General features: G+C 40.8%; 2 protein-coding genes across 3 annotated transcripts; both read right to left on the bottom strand.

Annotated features, from left to right (window-relative positions):
* Positions 1–89: 89 nt before the first annotated feature.
* Positions 90–8,567, bottom strand: ccnt1 (cyclin T1). Of its 2 annotated transcripts, none has more exons than XM_078255861.1 (9): positions 8,372–8,567; positions 7,629–7,710; positions 7,406–7,534; positions 5,470–5,530; positions 4,690–4,752; positions 4,519–4,564; positions 4,160–4,323; positions 3,941–4,011; positions 90–3,811 (listed from the first exon to the last, which is right to left on the bottom strand). In XM_078255861.1, exons 1-9 carry the CDS (start codon positions 8,542–8,544, stop codon positions 2,537–2,539), a joined length of 2,064 nt encoding a protein of 687 aa, XP_078111987.1. In that variant the 5' UTR covers positions 8,545–8,567; the 3' UTR covers positions 90–2,536. The 2 variants fall into 2 exon arrangements, with proteins under 2 accessions (XP_078111987.1, XP_078111986.1); XM_078255860.1 differs by having other exon boundaries at positions 4,519–4,574; positions 4,691–4,752.
* A 2,760-nt stretch (positions 8,568–11,327) lies between these two features.
* Positions 11,328–17,554, bottom strand: sarnp (SAP domain containing ribonucleoprotein). The gene is made up of 15 exons (XM_078253894.1): positions 17,463–17,554; positions 16,652–16,751; positions 16,327–16,370; positions 16,167–16,237; positions 15,665–15,716; positions 15,426–15,525; positions 15,101–15,144; positions 14,941–15,011; positions 14,439–14,490; positions 14,074–14,147; positions 12,898–12,935; positions 12,035–12,060; positions 11,875–11,943; positions 11,669–11,755; positions 11,328–11,508 (listed from the first exon to the last, which is right to left on the bottom strand). The coding sequence occupies exons 1-15, from the start codon at positions 17,493–17,495 to the stop codon at positions 11,464–11,466; spliced, it is 906 nt and encodes a 301-aa protein (XP_078110020.1). The 5' UTR covers positions 17,496–17,554; the 3' UTR covers positions 11,328–11,463.
* Between the last annotated feature and the right edge of the window lie 860 nt (positions 17,555–18,414).

Raw genomic sequence — 18,414 nt, 5'->3', positions numbered from 1 at the left:
CAGTAGACATCTTTTCCACCCTCAACACTGCAGCAGTGAAATTCTATAAAGGTCCCTATATGTAAAAAATAAAAAATGTAATGCAAGCGGTTTCTTAAAATATTTATTGACTTTAATTGAGAATAAAGCAACCACATTATATCAAAAAGAACAGTGTTCACATATGTTTAACTAAAAACAAATAAAATCCCAAAACATTTCATTTCCAGACCTGAGTGTCACTAAAAACACCAAGACGTGAAGAAAAAAAAAAAACATGAAACTTATTGTAGCTATGTAATTTTGCATTGTTAGGTTGCATGAGTGTCTTCCATTATTCTGACATGTGATTTATTTTTGAAATACGTGTCCTTTTTTATGACTTTCCTCACAGCATAAAGTTAATACTTAAATTGGAAGATGTGTGCATCTCCAATAAGATCATTTTCAAAAATGGAAATATCTATTTTAATAGTCTAACCATTAGACATGTAACACTTTTGTCATTTGCATTGTAGGCAAACCTACTGAGATAAATATTCAGTGCATTTACTGTTTCCCTGTTAACAACCAAAAGTTAACAGTCTGCCACCTGAGCAAAGAGCGGCGCTCTTTCCAGCTCATCTTCCACATAATCAAGGGAACAAAAATATTTTACAACAGCCGATGATTTGTTGTACTGCATTACTGTGAAATGCCTAAAACAAACGAGTTTTTGGATCACAAACGGATCAAACACAGCAGTAATACTATACGATCAAAACCACATGAGCTTAGTATGAATTAAATCTACAAATGACACCCAATTTTCTCGCCAACAAGTGGCACCCCTTCCACTATATTTTACACAAATTAATCACTCATTTAATTAAGAGAGTATTGTACTTTATACTCATGACTCTTTAGTGGATGTATGCCGATAACCTGCTTGCCTGTATGATTTACACAACTAAAGAACACATGCAAACATTTCTGATGAATCATGGCGTGTGGGTGGACTATAAACAATCTGAAGCTGAATTTTTGAAGGTATGACGTCAAAAGTCAGCTTTTACATGATTAAAATCAGACCAGCATGAGATGACAGACGTACACCGGTGGCTTACACATTTTTCAACCATCCCCAAAAAGGGAAATGCAGAAATGAAAGACGATCGTTGAAGACGGACAGACGGCATTTGATTCGACTTTGATATAGTGTATTGTGAATACTTTTTTTATTGTAGATTGTGCTCAATATGGTCGCCACAAAGTGAGCTTCCCCCCCCCCCCGCTCCCGGCAGTTTCAGGGCACTGCTGATGCCAACACAACAAATATTGTCCATCCATATATTCTGCCTATTTCTTTTCTTGGCGTTTAGCTGTCATTACCATAAAAAAAGACTTTGCCCTCCAGAGGAAACTGATGAACAAGTGGCAAATTACATGACTTTAAAAAGTCCCATTTCTTCTCTAGAGGGATTTGGTTTTTTTTTGTTGGCAATTCCTTCATTTTGACCATGTAGATATGTTTGAACTCTTTGAACCCTTTGAATAGATGTATATCCTTGGTATGAACTTTGTCCATTAGTGTAATCATTTGAGAACTGAATATGAATATTTTACAACCATTTAAAACAATGACTGCAACACTCAAAATCTAAAGAAAGAAAGAAAAAAAAGAAAAATCAAAAAAAATCAAAAAAGTACAAGCTTACTTAATTTACAACTTTTTTTTTTTGTTGTTGTTGCAATTTTTCATAACAAAATGTAAAAAATAGTTCATGTTTGTTTTAAACATTTTACAGTCTTTGTACAAGTTCATCAAATAATGAAGGAAATACATTTGATAAATACCAGGGGTGGGCTCACTCACCTATTTTCTTTTAGGTTATGGCTGTTTAAAAATATAAAAAAAAGGAGGAAAATATTTAAAAAGAAAAAATTAAGACAAAAATATTGAAAAGATGGCTTTAGAGACATGCACTCTCAAACTAGCCTATACAGTCTTGATGAAGAAATATCCCTCTGCCAAAAAAAGAACAGAGAGGGGGAACCTTAAAAAAGGTAGAAAACGGGACTATGTTTTTTTCTTTTTTTTTCTCTTTTTCAAAAGCATTCAATTAATAAATAACATACTATAAAAACATTAAAAAAAAAAAAAAAATCGGTTATTAGACCTAAAAAGGTATGCGATGATGCTCATGATTTCAAGACGATTTCCAAAACAGCGATGCTAAAATTAACAAGTCCCATCATCACATTTCATTTGAGTAAAACAGAAGAGCAAAAGATATTATCTACACTTTCCTGTATTTTTTTCCTTTTCTTTCCCCCCCCCCCTCACATTTTTGCAAGCTTTTAAAGCCTCTCATTATTGCCCCACAAATGTAAAAAGAAAAAAGGTTGCAAACTCATTTATCTCACCAGTACATTTCATTGCTGTCACGCTGAAGCCTGTAAAAAATAGTTGGGCTAGTTTTAAAAAATACAACAACATTATACAATACTTTATGTAACAAGATGAATGTCCGGGATGTCAAGTACAACGTGTATAATATGTCTCCTGATGACGATCCTATTTGGGTAACGGCGGCAGCGGGGGAGGCGGTTCTGAAGGAAGGGGCGGGGGCCTGGGGTTGTTCCCTCTGGAGCCACCGCTGTAACGGTACTCCCCATATTGGGATCTGTAGTCAAACATGGACGGCTGGGATGGCTGGACCCCCTGTGCGCTCAGAAGTGAGTTCAGCATTTCAAAAGTGTCCTGGTACTCGTTTGACTGGGCTCCGCCAGCCGCGCCGTGCCCATTAGTGTCTGTCTTGTCGCCTTTGTGTGAGTGCGGATAGATCCCTGGGTGGTGGGGGAGGCCCAGGGCAGGGAGAATGTCAGGGCCGTGGCCCAGGGTTTGCCCAGAGGAGGAAGAAAGGGACGGCAGCTGGTAGGGATTCCTAGAGGACTTGCTGGCTTTAGAGGCAGGGTGAGTGCCTGCTGCGGGATCTTGGGAGTGCGTCCTCTTGCGTGACGCAGACGAGGACGAGGAGCTCGTTCTAGAAGAGTCGCTGGGGACTTTTTTGCTGCCTCCGACAGCCCCAGTAGAACTAGATGAATGTTTGTGTGAGGAGGAGAGCGAGGCACCCGTCGAGGACGAATGGTGGTGGTGGTGATGGTGGTGGTTAGACCGCTCCCTGTGCTTGTCCCTGCTCTTGCCCTCCTCTCCTGAACTCCCCCTTTGCTTCTCAGGCACTCGTATTCGGACTTTGATGTCCTGTTCCTGACCTCGGGCGCCGCCACTATGGCCGCCGCCTCCGCCTGCGCCTCCCCCCGCTAGGGGTAAGCGCATTTTGAGAGAGGTCCTCTCGTGCCTCTCCTTCTCCAGGGGAATTTTCAGAATTATGGGCGACGGGTTGTCAGAGGAGGAGGAGCTGGACTGCTGGTGGTGATGCGGCTGCTTCTCCTTCCTCTGCTGCTGACCAATGAGAGCCTGGGCAGCGTTGGCATAGTCCCTCTTCACGCTGGCCTCCATGTTCTCTAGCTTTCTCTTCTGGGCAGCCAGGACGTCTGCGTTCTTGGCCCGGTACTCGCTCAGCGACACCTTCGCTGGGACGTGGACGTCGTTGCTGGGCTGCTCGGATCCAGCCTGGCCTTTGCCACTCCAGGTCGGGGCGCTGCCAGATTCAAGCCGGTCCTTGTCACCGACGGATGAGGAAGAGGAGGCGGAAGGTGGAGCCGAGAGGCTCATCAAGCCGGCCACGGTGCTCTCCGATGAGGCCATGGAGATCATGCTCATCATGGTGTCCCTCTGGTCCCCCTCCTCCTGGACTTTTGGCTTGGCTTTTGGGGTCTGACCTCCAGCCTGGCAGCCAAGAAAACAGACAATCACAGCAAAGTCAGTTACCAATAAATGTCCACACAATGCAGGATGTCTTGGCCGTACTCCGTAGGTTACAAAGGAGCAATGGCCAACCACAACAAAAATCTGTACCTTCCAGTTGCGAATCCGTTTCAACCGGCTGGGCGTTTTCTCCAGAATCTGCAGGAACTCGTGCGTGAGCTCTGAAAGAAGTTACAAAGAAGTGAAGACAAGATCAGCAGGAGAAAGTTAAAATGCTTCAGATTAAGTAACGGCTGTATGACTTGTAGGTCCTTTTTTTCTACCTATACTTGAAAGGGACTCAACTACGAGGTTGTTTACAGCACATACCATCCAGCAGCTCGAGGGTAACGGTGGGATCAACATACTCCCACCAGTGTTTGCCGTCTGTGGACACAGGGATCTCCCAGTTGGACCATTTGCAGGCAAGATGGATGCACACACAGGCCACAACCGGCGGACTGTACTGCAGGCAGAACGTGGTCAAGTGCAGACTACGTGGCAGGATACATCCCATAAGGCAATACAAAAAAAACAGAAACGGGAGGGGAGAGGAAAGAGAGCAGACATATTGAGTTAGAGGATTATACGCAAACGCAATACACGCAAAAGATGAAAACATGCTGCACTATTTTACTGTTCGTATCAAATTACAGAAGCTTATGTGCAACAGTGAACTGTGAATATACCTGTTAGTGGCCATAAAGTATGACGTTTGAGCAAGATCCTTACTCGCTGGAACAACAATAGAACAAAAAAACACACTTAAAACCTGCGAGTTAACCATGTGACATGCAAACTTCATATGATGCTGAAATATACAAAACGGAATGTAGCTAAATTGAAGAGCTGGTGCTCACCTCTGACAAGCTGAGTGCACTTGACAACATGAGTATGAGGATGGTCAATGGTGATTTCAAAAGCTGTAATAAAAAAGGGACAAAAAGAAACAAGTCCTGATAAATGAAATGCAATAGTCAAACTAACATATGCACCAAATAGATTTCAATCAAGTCCCTGAAAGCCAGAAAATGTACACGGTTATACACCAAACTAAGTGTTGCAGAGAATAACGTGGAATAGCACTTTGCATGGGGTCTTCCAATAACATCCTGGATGATATGAAAACAAAAGATGAATGTGAAAAACATGCCGTTACAATTGCCCCCCCCCCCCAAACGTTTGGTGTGATACACGACACTGAATCTTGTTTAAAAAGTAAAAACACAATTTGGCGTTTTAAAACAAAGCCACTGTTATCTTCTTCAACCGTCTACAAGCTTGAAAACTTGGGAGAGGGTTAAGCCGGCTGTAGCGAACATACTAAAAGCCATCATTTGTGATGAAGCAATTCATCACATGGTCCTCAAACGCGTGGCTTAAAAATATGTAGACCAGAAACAAAGAGGGAAATGTAAAAAAAAAAAAAAGTTATGGACATAATAGAAACAAAAGCGGAAAACGCTGTAATGCAACAGTGGGTAAGTGCTGCTAATATGAAGCGAGAGCGTCTCTTTCCTGCGCTGCTAACCGCATATGGGCTTTCTGTGGACAAAAGTAAAACAGGTTAGCACAATTTTTATGATAACATGTGTTTCTGGAGGGAAATCAAGGGACCCAGTTCTTCCTTCCCAACTTACCCAAGGTCTGGAGTATTATGCTCTCAAGAATGACCAGGTCTTGGGCTTGTTGCAGGTAGGCCTGAAGTTGAGAGGACAGGCACATTACTCACTTGGAGGCCTCTATCCGTTGTCAAACACATTAACCCTACCTTTCATGTAGAGCTGAAGACGCCTCACAGATAAGTATTGAGACGATTACAAGCTACACAGTGAGTACAAATGCCTTTTTGTTTTACAGCAGCTAAAACAAAAATCACATTACCAGGCGTGACTTGGAACATACACAGACAGTGGGAAGCATGTTTGTCTTTTGCTCTCTTGACCAATGTATCAAGAAGGAACAACACCTGCGGTAGGGGTAGGCGATCTGGCCAAAAAATAATAATATCACAATATCACAGTCTCAATTCGCAATCACGATCCATGATCTTAATTGCGAGATTTTATCTCAATTACAAAATGCCTTGTAGTCTGTAGCCAGACTTGAAATAGCCTGTGTATTTCTCCATTTGCACCATTAAATCACAATACTGCATTGAAGATACTACACAGGTTATACAAAAAAATAATAATTTGTAATCACAAAAGAGAAGATACTACACAAGTTTCAAAATGGTGATTTAAACCTGAGTTGGAAACAGAAGCAAAAAGATAACATAACCACAAAAACACTTTCCAAGAACTCATAACTCAAATGGAAAAAGTAGCAAAATGTAAACACAAAACAGTACTTCGTAAAAACATTTTTTTTTTTGTGTCAATGATAACCGTTTTGATTTTGTATCGCAGGGCTCTGCCGCTCTGAGTGAAACACTGTCAGAATATTCTTTTAGGGATAATCTCCTCAGCCGCCATTCCGCTAGCTATAACTCACATTGCGTTGTTTACAATACTTCAACCAAGAAAGTGCCACGTGAAGTAATTTGTCCAATCAGCATAGCCATTTCAGGGTTCCCCGCAGCACTTTGCAGTTAAGGCGGCCGCCTAAGCAACACACGCCTGCCGCCTTAACTACGTCGTCAAAAAATAAATAAAAAATGTATACGAGCGATATCCTCCGTGTTTCTCTGGCCCGTTTGCTCCCTTTCGTTCCAAACCACACAGTTGACAACCTGCAGGCGGAGGCGGTGGAGACAGGCTCGGACATAAACGCCACGGGCTGCTGTGGACTCGTCAGTCTCGCAAGCGGTTTCAGGAAAGTGGCTGCATGTGTCCGACAACGCACAGAACATTAACCGGTACAAGCCCACAGCTGTCCGCGGACACAGAGTGCGGAAAATGTGACAGAGCCTCCCGGACAGGTGAACTTAATACTAATACTACATAGCGCGGCTCTTAGTCAATGAGGTTATGTGAAGTTTGGAAACAGAAGTAGGAGGGCATTTAATACCCGCAATCTCCACGCATCGCCTGAAAAGTAGATTGCGGGCGCCTTTAAGACCGATCATGATCTAAAATCGTCAGACCGCCCACCCTTTACCTGAGGTGACTCAAAACAAAAAGACCACCTCAAACAATTGTACCCAGTTCAAATGCAATTTGACAAGCAAGACTAAAGAACAAGAACAGTTGTTAACTTATCGCCAAAATATATTTCATATATAAGCGTCAGCATCAAAGCTGCTTCTAGAAAAAACATCTCTTGTAAGGAAAACAAAATTGTGATGGTGAGCATCACAAATTCAAGCAACATAAAATGCAGTAGCTTAAAAAGATGGCCCTCTCTTGATTTAAAGTCAAAGTGCTTATATAAATAAATAAATACATGAACATATTTATTGCTAACTGTATGCATCTTACACACCAAAAGAAATTCCTTGCAAACATGTTTGGCAATAAATCTGGTTCTGATTAAGCCGTAGTACTGCGGAGATTGAATCACTATCCCATAAGGTAAGCTCAGGAGGAGACAGAGCCCAATTGCAGGCGATTGTAACTACAGGCCAACACTTACATCACTGCGTACATCTGGTGAAGGATCCTGAGGATCGAGGCATGCATGGGCCACCTTGATAACATGTTCCAGCTTCCGGGGCTGCTCCTCGACCTTCGCAGCGAGGAAGAGTGCGGCGGGAGATATAACCTGGCGAGGGTAAACCAAAATAAGTCCATTAGTTGATTTACACAAGTTAACAAGACAGTTGTAGCTGCGATTTCAGGTGCCAAACAATACTTACATTTCTGTGAAATCTAGTGAATGACTGGACCATGTAGAATCGATGCATGTACACAATGGCTGTATTAATTGTAAGTTGGGACCTGATACATGGCATTTAAGGACAATGTAGCAAACAGTACTAACAGATCACAACACATGCATTGACTGTATATAGCGCATATAACTGGGGCCATTGGTCTACATGTCAAATAACACAAAGTAGCAATAATTACCGCGTTATAAAAGTCAATACCACATCAGTGGCAGGGCAACTGAAACCCCAGCTAGCTTCTCACGTCAGTCAAGATGTTAGCCGGAAGCAGTTTTCGTATATATAAAAGGGTAGAGTCTAAAGATAAAACATGTAAACACTTAAACACGCGAATAACGCAATGTTTCTTAAGGTCGTTGTTCCACTGTAGCTACATCTTTCTTCACTAACATTAACAGTAAGAGGCAGAGCTAATGCTAACGTCGTGAAGGCCCGCCGAACACACACAGGCCTTCGTGGCCCCGGTTTAGCCTACTACGCCGCTCTCAGATAACGCTGGCACGCTAACGTTAACGTGGTAAAATCACAAACCACCGTCTGAAACATATAGAAAACATATAAACACGTATAAAGCCTTCGAACTTAACACAATAGCAACCACTAGCCATGCTTTCCGCCTAACCGGTTTCACGAGAAGCTAAACTTCGCTAGCTAACAAGCTAATGTTGCTAGCTAGGTGAGCCGCAAGTCGTCCCCCCGACAAAAGATACACATTGAGCCGCTGTCCCATGTCCTGGAGCAGGTTCGCTGCCTGTTGTCTGTAGGACAGTTCCTTGTCAGGATCAAGTCCAGCTCGCCGAGATGGGCTGTTGTCGATCTGTTGTCGTGTGTAGTACCATTTGTTATTACAGCTTACAGGGAGAGAACTTAACGAAGCCGCCATCACTGACAAGGACGATAGTTTAAAATTTCTGCGCGTCACAGGAACATACGTCACACTGGGTATTAACGTTGGTGTAATTCTATTAATGATCAGCAGGGGTCACCAAAACAACCCAAATGATAGATAGATAGATAGATACATAGATAGATAGATAGATAGAGAGAGAGAGAGAGAGATAGAGAGAGAGATAGATAGATAGATAGATACATAGACAGATAGATAGATACATAGATAGAGAGAGAGAGAGATACATAGATAGAGATAGATAGATACATAGATAGATAGATACATACAAACATTCTAACTTCCCCTTGTGGGATTAATAAAGTATACATTATTATTATTATTAGATAGATAGAGCGATAGATATGGGTAGTGCAATAACAAGAAGCATCAGTAAAAAAAATAAACAATAAAGCAGCAAAATAAAAAAGCCAAATATAATAAGTGAACAGACTGAACGGTTAAATTCACAATATTTCACATAGGAAATAATGATAGGGGCGGCTGTGGCTCAGGTGGTAGAGCGGTCGCCTACCAATCAGAAGGTTGTTGGTGCGATCGCTGGCCCACAGTCCCATGTCGAAGTGCCCTTGGGCAAGACGCTGATGCTGCGCCATCGGTGTGTGAATGTTTATCTGATGAGCAGGTATGGCACCTTGTATGGCAGCCTCGGTCACAGTGTATAAAACTTCAAACCTCTAATATTGACTGTTGATTTGTGCATGTCCTACACTGTCCACTTTATTCCCATATAATGCCCATATTTAATGCTGTCTTTTTAAAACGTTATCCTTGCACTGCTATATAGTTTTTATATTACTATGTCTACATTCCTTGCACTATACCACCATGACACACCCTCTCATAGAGCACCTTACCATGCATGCTGAATCCCGGGGTCAGTCCCTGCCCTGTCACTGCAAGCGTCTCATGCTTATACATCCCTTAGTACATTCATGTGGATTATTTATTTAGTATCTTTTCTTTTATTGTCCATATTATTCATGTGGATTTGTTGTATTATCATCCTGTTTATGATGTCTGTAAGCTACTGGGAACTTGAATTTCCCCTTGGGGATCAATAAAGTATCTATCTATCTATGATTGTGTGTGAATGGTTCCTGTACTACGTAAAAGCGCTTTGAGTAGTCATTAAGACCAGAAAAGCGCCATATAAATAAAATACAGTCTGTGATATTGCAGTTTAGTAAACATTGATATTGCTGGAGTAGGTTGTCAGTTTTGGTATGTGCGGTCTACAGCAGGAAGTAACAACCTGCAGTATCTCTTCCTTCAACATCTGGGCTCACAAGAATTCAGTGGGATGTTCGGTATGAATCCCCCCACGTCAAGCTTCAAGTCTTCATAAGCAAATTGTAAGTAACTCAAGTCTCACAGCAGTCTAGTTTAGTAGTCCTTTTGTGACTCAAGTCTGAACATCTGTAAATCCCTGAGACCACAGCAATACTACTGACTGCAGTCCAGGGGAAACTATGTCCCATGAAGAAGAATCCTCCCTCACTAGAGTACTTTGTTGGGTATTGTCACTTCTTATAGCACAACAGCAACTGAATTTCCAAATCTATCAATTTTACATGTGGTAATGGTACTATTTGATCATGCAGTTGCTCATGACAAAATACTATAAAAACATAATTATAGAACCCCGGACACATGGTCTGTTCATCATAGGTTAACTGGTTATAGGGATTAATGTCCACGATACCAATAGGACTTTTTGAGACATTATTCGTCGTACTGAGGAAAATAATACAGGTGACTAATTATGAAATATGTTCACTAGAGAAGTCTCCACTCCCATCAAGTCATGACAGTGACGCTCTATGAAAAGATACATATATAAAAAAAAAACAACCACCAAGATATCAAAAAATTTAAAACAATTTATTTTAAACCACAAAATGTTATAAAATGGACAGATAACTGAAGCAATGAACCAATGCAATCCCAAAGAGAAAACACAGAAATAAGACTGTTAAATCAAAAGGAGAGTTAAATACTCACAGTAAATACAAATAAGTGAGTTCAATCATTTTGAATGGATTATTTGAAGAAGAAAAAAAAAAAAAATTACACAATAAACAGAAACACAGGATTTATTTTCATCTTTCAACTACCCTAAACTTTGTTTGCTGTTAATCTTGACTTTGATTTTCTTGGTCTTTGAAGGAATGTATTACACATTTTTATATCCATGGCTTAACGTTTCCAATTTCTTTGTTCGCGTGTCATATGAGGATATTTTTAAACTGTAGGCGTTGATACAATTTCACTTGCTCCCATTTCCTGCTTGATTTGGGAAATTTCGAAGGCTTGAAAGCACCATTTTGATTTAAGATTATACAGCAAGAAATCAATGGTTTTCCCCTAAACAGCTGGCAGCCTGTTACTGTGATAAAAAAAAACCTCTGTTACAGAGAAGCTAACATTGCTGCCTATGCATTTTATAAAACACTCCTCCAATTCCTTAATAAAAGTGAACGGAAATTGAAAAATAACATGCTTGAAAGCCTCCCGGGACTGAGAAAATGATGCCCTAGTAAATAATAAATAGGTGGTTTGAATGAAATGCTTTTTTCCATTTTACATTATCCACCGACGTGAGGCTCAGTAAATAACTGGGAGCTATTTCCTATATTTGTTGGTATTTCAAACCGGCTGGCAGGACTGTTTGCTGCATGTCATCCCGCTGTTCTCCGTACCATTATCAATTAAAAAGGCATAAAATGCCTTGGGGGAAGACAAAAAAAGGATCAAACTCACCTATTTATCTTTGCATTTAATTATACTTTTGATTTACAGGAATCCCATTAGTGACAGTTGTCATCTTCAGGGATCTCTGTGTTGTGCAGCAATGAAAATGCTTTACAAAAAAGAACACAGGCTCTAAAAACATTATTCACTCTTTCCAAATCTTTCAGCCCGCTTCATTTTCTTTGCCTGTAGAAAAAGAAAACATCAACATTATTACACAATCACTCCTCATTCCCACGGGTCTTTTTATGTTCAACTCAATCCATTGTGATAAAATATAACGGACCACTACTGTTTAACAAATGACACATGCATTTGTAAAGAACAGGTGGGGGGAGAAATTCACCTCGACATCGGCTGAAACAGCTACGCCTGCAGCTGCTGTGACCCCGAACCTCTCCTTCCTCTTTTTCAGCTTTTCGTCCTCTTCAATCTGGAAATAAAAGCCCAAACGTAAGCCTCAAAAGTGCAGAAAAAAAAAAAAAAATGTAAACATGTGAAAAATGTCAACCTAAAAGTGTAGTTACACCCCGAATTGAAGCTCATAGTCACCTTTTGTGAAACGGACGAAACGTTCATACCAAATCGTTCTGCTCTCTTCTTCAGCTGATCGACGTTCACCTTTGCGAGACATAAAAACATTCTGATTAACATTGTCTCATTAACCGGAGGAATTAAAGAAATGGGTCAAACGGAGTGATTCAACACTTACAGGAGCTTTGCTGTTCGCAACGACGCCTGTTTGGGAGACAGATTCATTAAATTGTGGGGTGAGAAGCAGCAGGTAGAAAACAGTGAAACCTTTAGCATTAAACATGAAAAACGTGTTAAAGCTATGTGTTGCCAAAAGCATTATGATATAGGATCAGTGTTTCCTCTATGTTGATTTTGTAGTGGCGGCCCGCCGTGGCAAAATTTCTGCCGCCACGGTATCAGAAATTAGCCTGGTCCTACCAGACTCTGGTACATTTCATTTGTACAGAGAGTCTGGCGGGTACACTGTTGAAGTTTAAAACTATTAAACTATTGTTTTAAACTACTGCCCAGAGCCACTCCGGATCTGCCACAACCAATCGCTAACGTTTGGTCGTGACGTCGGCTTAGCATCGCTAGCGTTAGCCTTAGCTAACTCCTTCACCACTAACGGAGGGCCACAACATCACGGCCACCAACAAAACTCAGCAAAGATTGTTCTTGCTCGGGCTTTAACTTCTGGAGATTCGGCAGCGTTGCTGCCACAACGGGCCGAATGGCTTCGCTCGCATCTTTCTAGCGCACGTCCTCAACGTCATCGTTCTCATCCGCTCCCTCTGTTCGCTGATTGGACAAATATTTGGCCAGAGAAAACCCAAGAACATACCGCACACCCAGACGGAGTACTGAAGGGAAATGAAAATTGAGCGGAAGCACGTAGGAGGGCGGAGCCAGGCTAATCAGAAATAGGGCAGACGCACAATGTAGTCACTGCTAAAAGAAAATCCTAAAGGAAACACTGAGGATGCTGTTATGTTACATTCTAGCAACTTCAGACTAGTGAAAGTCAGTTGAGTAAAAGAGCAAAGAGTGACAACAGACCTGGAGCGGGACTGGTATTCTCTGTGGATTCACCAAACCTGAAGAAAGGGAGAATAATCATTTCAACACGGTGAAGTACATGTACTCCTAGCATAAATCCAATTTATAGTAACTACTTGGGTATTATTTTCAGAGTTTTGGCCACCATTTCTAGCAGTTATGATAACTGGACTAATTCTGCTGCTGATGCAGTAATGTGTAGGGCATAGACTTTTATTTTAAAGTGTACAGGTTCAAACATCTGGTGTTATTAGTCATGTTTTTCCTTCACTTTCCAAAGTGTCAATAGTATATTTTTGGGAATAAAAGTGCTGTAGTGTAGAGTACGTACACCTTCCAATACAAGAGAATGTTCAGCATTCTGACAAAAGAATAGAGTTATTTTTTTTAACTAACTGAACGCGCTGCACTTCTTTTTTTTTTTTTTTTTAAACTCTGTTTAATTTTTGTGTTTTTGCTAAACTCATTTTAGTTCATGCTAATTCATACCCACTGATGTCAAGTAAACCACTCCAGTATGATCAGAAACTATCTGCTCAGCAGAGGTAATAGAGGTAATATTCTGAGAAAAAAAAACTCAGAAATTCTAAGATTAAAGTCGTAAATTTGGAATTGGAATGAATTACTTCTCTGCGTATGTTTGACACCCCTGCTTTAAATCACAGAGAGCGAATGTAGTGATATTTCTTACGTGTCGGAGCTAACGTTTAATTATTTTCAAGCATAAATGTTAATGGAGTTGTTGTGGAATGAGTGAGGCAGTGCTGCTGTGTAGCTTCTGTTGAGACCATGTTGACAATGACCTGTTTACGGCATCCCAGGAGAGACCCCGCGAACGCTTTGTTTCTGTATGTCTGTTAGAATATATTTTGGGTTTCTTTGTAATATAATGTGCATATTATGCTTTCTCTCGTCCAGATCATATAATCTAAAACCACAATGAATGCCTCCCTGCAGAGGAAAAAAAAAAAAAAAATGTATGCGAGTATAACTACGGTAAGTATGTTGGGTCAAAGTTGAACCAGATCATCATTCAGTGATGTTGCTGCATCCCCTAATCAAACAAGTGAGTGCAAGGTTATCGTTGCTAATATGAACGATGGCCAAAACGACTTAAATCAAACTGTAAGTAGCCTTTAAAAGGACATTTAGAGGAGAAGCCTGGTGAAGTCTTACCTTGCTGCACGTATGGCCTTTTTGCTCTCTGCTGTTGCAGGCAGGTTGAAACGTTCAGCTCTCTTTTGTAGTCTCTGCTCAACAAAAGATTAAAAAAAAAAAATCAGAACACAAGCTGCTGGCGGAGGTGTTGGTACTGCTGATGAATATTTGCAAAAGGTGCAATGAATCTAATATATTATTATTATTATTATGAGTTTGAAGGTTTCACACCCTCACACACTTGCGAAAAGCTCTGAAAGTTACTGTGTATTGAACTTCTTGTTTTTGAGCACCCATATGTCACACATTGCACATTGATTACACCGATTGAAGGCTTCCAATCAAACTAGTATTAAAAAAAAAAAAAAACATGTCATACGTACTTCACCGGAAGATGACGGAGGAGCTATTTTCACCACCTTCTTATCAGCAGGTCTGAAAGAAAAAAAAACATGAAAGGAAGTGGAATGACTACAGATGGATTGCTGGGGAAAACTAATGACCCAGTATAAACCGGTTTATCAATCTGGGGCTGACCATGTGGGACATTTCTACACCAAACCTGACCAATAATACTCCACATGTGAAGCCATTTAGACCCGATGTACGCATATTGGGCATGACATGAATTTCAGCCACATAGCCCAATCCTGGGTTCGAGACTGTGGTTTATAGCGTAGTCATAAATAAAAATTACTACCTCAAATTTAAAAGAAATAGTGGGGCATTTTGGTAAATGTGCTTAGTTGCAGACAGTTGGGAGATGGTTATCTAATCTTAGCATAAAGACTGGAAGCAGGGGGAAACAGCTAGCCTGGCCAAGTACCTCTAAAGCTCACTAATTAACACGTTATATTTGGTTTGTTTGTTTGTGAATATACTTACGGCTCGCACTCAGTAGACTCGGAATCCTTCTCTTCTTTTACATCGTTAGCACTCTCAACTTTAGGAAAGTCCTGAAAGGAAAATGGAAACATGCATCACCACTTCACAAAACGGTCTAAGGAGGTCTGAGAGGGGAAGTGAAAGCATCAACAACCGTTACCTCTGTATCCTCTGCCAGCACGTCATCCACATCCACATCTTCCTCTGTTGTTTGGATTATGGGATAAAGACATTTCACACCACCAGAGAGCAGAAAGAAAACGGAGGGGGTTAAAAAAAAGTTTTAATCACAATAAGGAATCCATACAAGACAAGGAACAAGACACAGTCTTACTATACATCAAGAGCTAACAGCATCTGATATCAGAATTGTAAGTAGAAACAATTCATCTCAACTTGATCAAGTTCATGCGTTTCTAATAACGGTCCACCCACACACACTTGGTTTTATATACAATGTCTAAATGTGAAGGATGTCGCCTCACCGTGCTCATCCAGATAGGCTTGCAGTCGGGCAATGAGCTCTCCTTTGTTTCCCTTGGTGTCCAGACCTCGGGCCTCGCACTCCTGCCTCAGTTCAGCAAGCTAAAACAACAGCAGACAGAAACAGTGCTTTTATTACAACAAGCGCCATTTAACAACCTTGCTGCAAAGCGTTGTTAATACTTCACAGAGTCCCAACAGTGTGGTTCCGCTAAAAAAAAAAAAAACATGTCATACGTACTTCACCGGAAGATGACGGAGGAGCTATTTTCACCACCTTCTTATCAGCAGGTCTGAAAGAAAAAAAAACATGAAAGGAAGTGGAATGACTACAGATGGATTGCTGGGGAAAACTAATGACCCAGTATAAACCGGTTTATCAATCTGGGGCTGACCATGTGGGACATTTCTACACCAAACCTGACCAATAATACTCCACATGTGAAGCCATTTAGACCCGATGTACGCATATTGGGCATGACATGAATTTCAGCCACATAGCCCAATCCTGGGTTCGAGACTGTGGTTTATAGCGTAGTCATAAATAAAAATTACTACCTCAAATTTAAAAGAAATAGTGGGGCATTTTGGTAAATGTGCTTAGTTGCAGACAGTTGGGAGATGGTTATCTAATCTTAGCATAAAGACTGAAGCAGGGGGAAAACAGCTAGCCTGGCCAAGTACCTCTAAAGCTCACTAATTAACACGTTATATTTGGTTTGTTTGTTTGTGAATATACTTACGGCTCGCACTCAGTAGACTCGGAATCCTTCTCTTCTTTTACATCGTTAGCACTCTCAACTTTAGGAAAGTCCTGAAAGGAAAATGGAAACATGCATCACCACTTCACAAAACGGTCTAAGGAGGTCTGAGAGGGGAAGTGAAAGCATCAACAACCGTTACCTCTGTATCCTCTGCCAGCACGTCATCCACATCCACATCTTCCTCTGTTGTTTGGATTATGGGATAAAGACATTTCACACCACCAGAGAGCAGAAAGAAAACGGAGGGGGTTAAAAAAAAGTTTTAATCACAATAAGGAATCCATACAAGACAAGGAACAAGACACAGTCTTACTATACATCAAGAGCTAACAGCATCTGATATCAGAATTGTAAGTAGAAACAATTCATCTCAACTTGATCAAGTTCATGCGTTTCTGATAACGGTCCACCCACACACACTTGGTTTTATATACAATGTCTAAATGTAAAGGATGTCGCCTCACCGTGCTCATCCAGATAGGCTTGCAGTCGGGCAATGAGCTCTCCTTTGTTTCCCTTGGTGTCCAGACCTCGGGCCTCGCACTCCTGCCTCAGTTCAGCAAGCTAAAACAACCGCAGACAGAAACAGTGCTTTTATTACAACAAGCGCCATTTAACAACCTTGCCGTGCTGTTAACAATTTCCACAGAGCTCAACAGTGTGGTTCCGGAAGTAAAAAAAAAAAAAAAAAAAAAATCCCATTCATTTTCCCATAACGATTTTGAATATTAACCATAATTACTAAACCACCACTGCTAGGCAGTAGGAAGTGTTTAAGTTCAGTAACTACTGTTTTCCATACAGCTAGTGACCGGGACAACTCAAGCAATAGACGGTGTGTTCACGGTTTGCATAACATGAAATGTATGACCGGTTGAGGTCAAACATGCTCGGTTACCTTTGTCGCTAATTTAATTGGACCTGGACAGAGATGGCGGGACATTTTATATCCAACAGCAGGAGCCACTTTTACAGTTTTTATTAAATGCTACACTTCTATCGGTCAATTTAAACACACTCACAGCCGTTTATCAACCTTAATGGTTACGTATTTTGAACGTTTCTCGGTCCGGTTGGCTCGGTTAGCTTCGCAGCTGAATGAACACACGCCGGTCGTTAGCCTTCACCAACGGCGGACACATTTTATACTTCAAACCGTTCAGTTATCCGTATCCTCGCTCTCTGGTATTACAACTAACAACGGTTACAACATAATATGTATTAATAAAAACACCTAACTGTTTGTAATAAATACATATTTATGGCAGTACCAACCTTGAGTTTCTGCAGCTCTATCACTTCGGCCATCTTTCTTTGTTGATGTAGTACTTCCTCCAATCAAAGTGGAGCGGCTCTACTTCTGAACGCCTCCGCTCCCACTCAATTTATTTCACAGCGCCGCCTGATGGACGGACTGGCGAACTGCAGGCGAGTGTACGTTTACGTGGGCTACTACTAGTACTTCATTTAATATAGCACCTTTTACAGAACAAAGTCACAAAGTGCTTCACAAGTAAAATTGTAAAAAAATAAATAAATATATATATATATATATATATATATATATCTCGACCAAAAACAGTAAATAAATAATAACGATATAAATCTAAATAAATATAGAAAAATAAAACTTAAAAACAAACAAAATTACAAACATGACACAAAGGCCAGTTTAAAGCTAAGTCTTCAGAGACCACAGAATGTATGCCAACACTTCAATGGCACGGTCACCTTTTGTAAGTACTAATACAACAGGTAAAATATAATGTAATGTAATGTAAAGTTAAATCTAATCTCATCTAATTTAAAAGGTCCTGCATTCAAAATCTAACTCAAATTTAAGTAGTTCAAAGTATTATTAGCAAAGATTACAGAGTAACTTGACATGCAGAACAATGGTTTCTGTGGCCGATATGAAGGGCGTAACTTTGGGTTCAACATTTGGGGGGGTTGAGATCTCCACTTTTGAGCAAAATAGAAATTTTGAGCATATCAAACACCTCGGGGGGAGGGGGGGGGATTGTAACACAACTTTTTATAAGGGGTCACAGTTCTGTTCTTTTTTCTACATTACATTACATGTCAGTACATTACAAGCTGACGCTTTTATCCAAAGCCACTTACTATGGGTTAAGTGTCTTGCTCAGGGACACATTGGTTGATGTGTCGCAGTGGGAATTGAACCCAGATTTCCCACACCAAAGGCATGTGTCATATCCACGATAAC

This window comes from Sander vitreus, chromosome 7 (assembly GCF_031162955.1).
Source record: "Sander vitreus isolate 19-12246 chromosome 7, sanVit1, whole genome shotgun sequence".
Taxonomy (NCBI): domain Eukaryota; kingdom Metazoa; phylum Chordata; class Actinopteri; order Perciformes; family Percidae; genus Sander; species Sander vitreus.
This window is presented reverse-complemented; position numbering and strand designations above follow the sequence as displayed.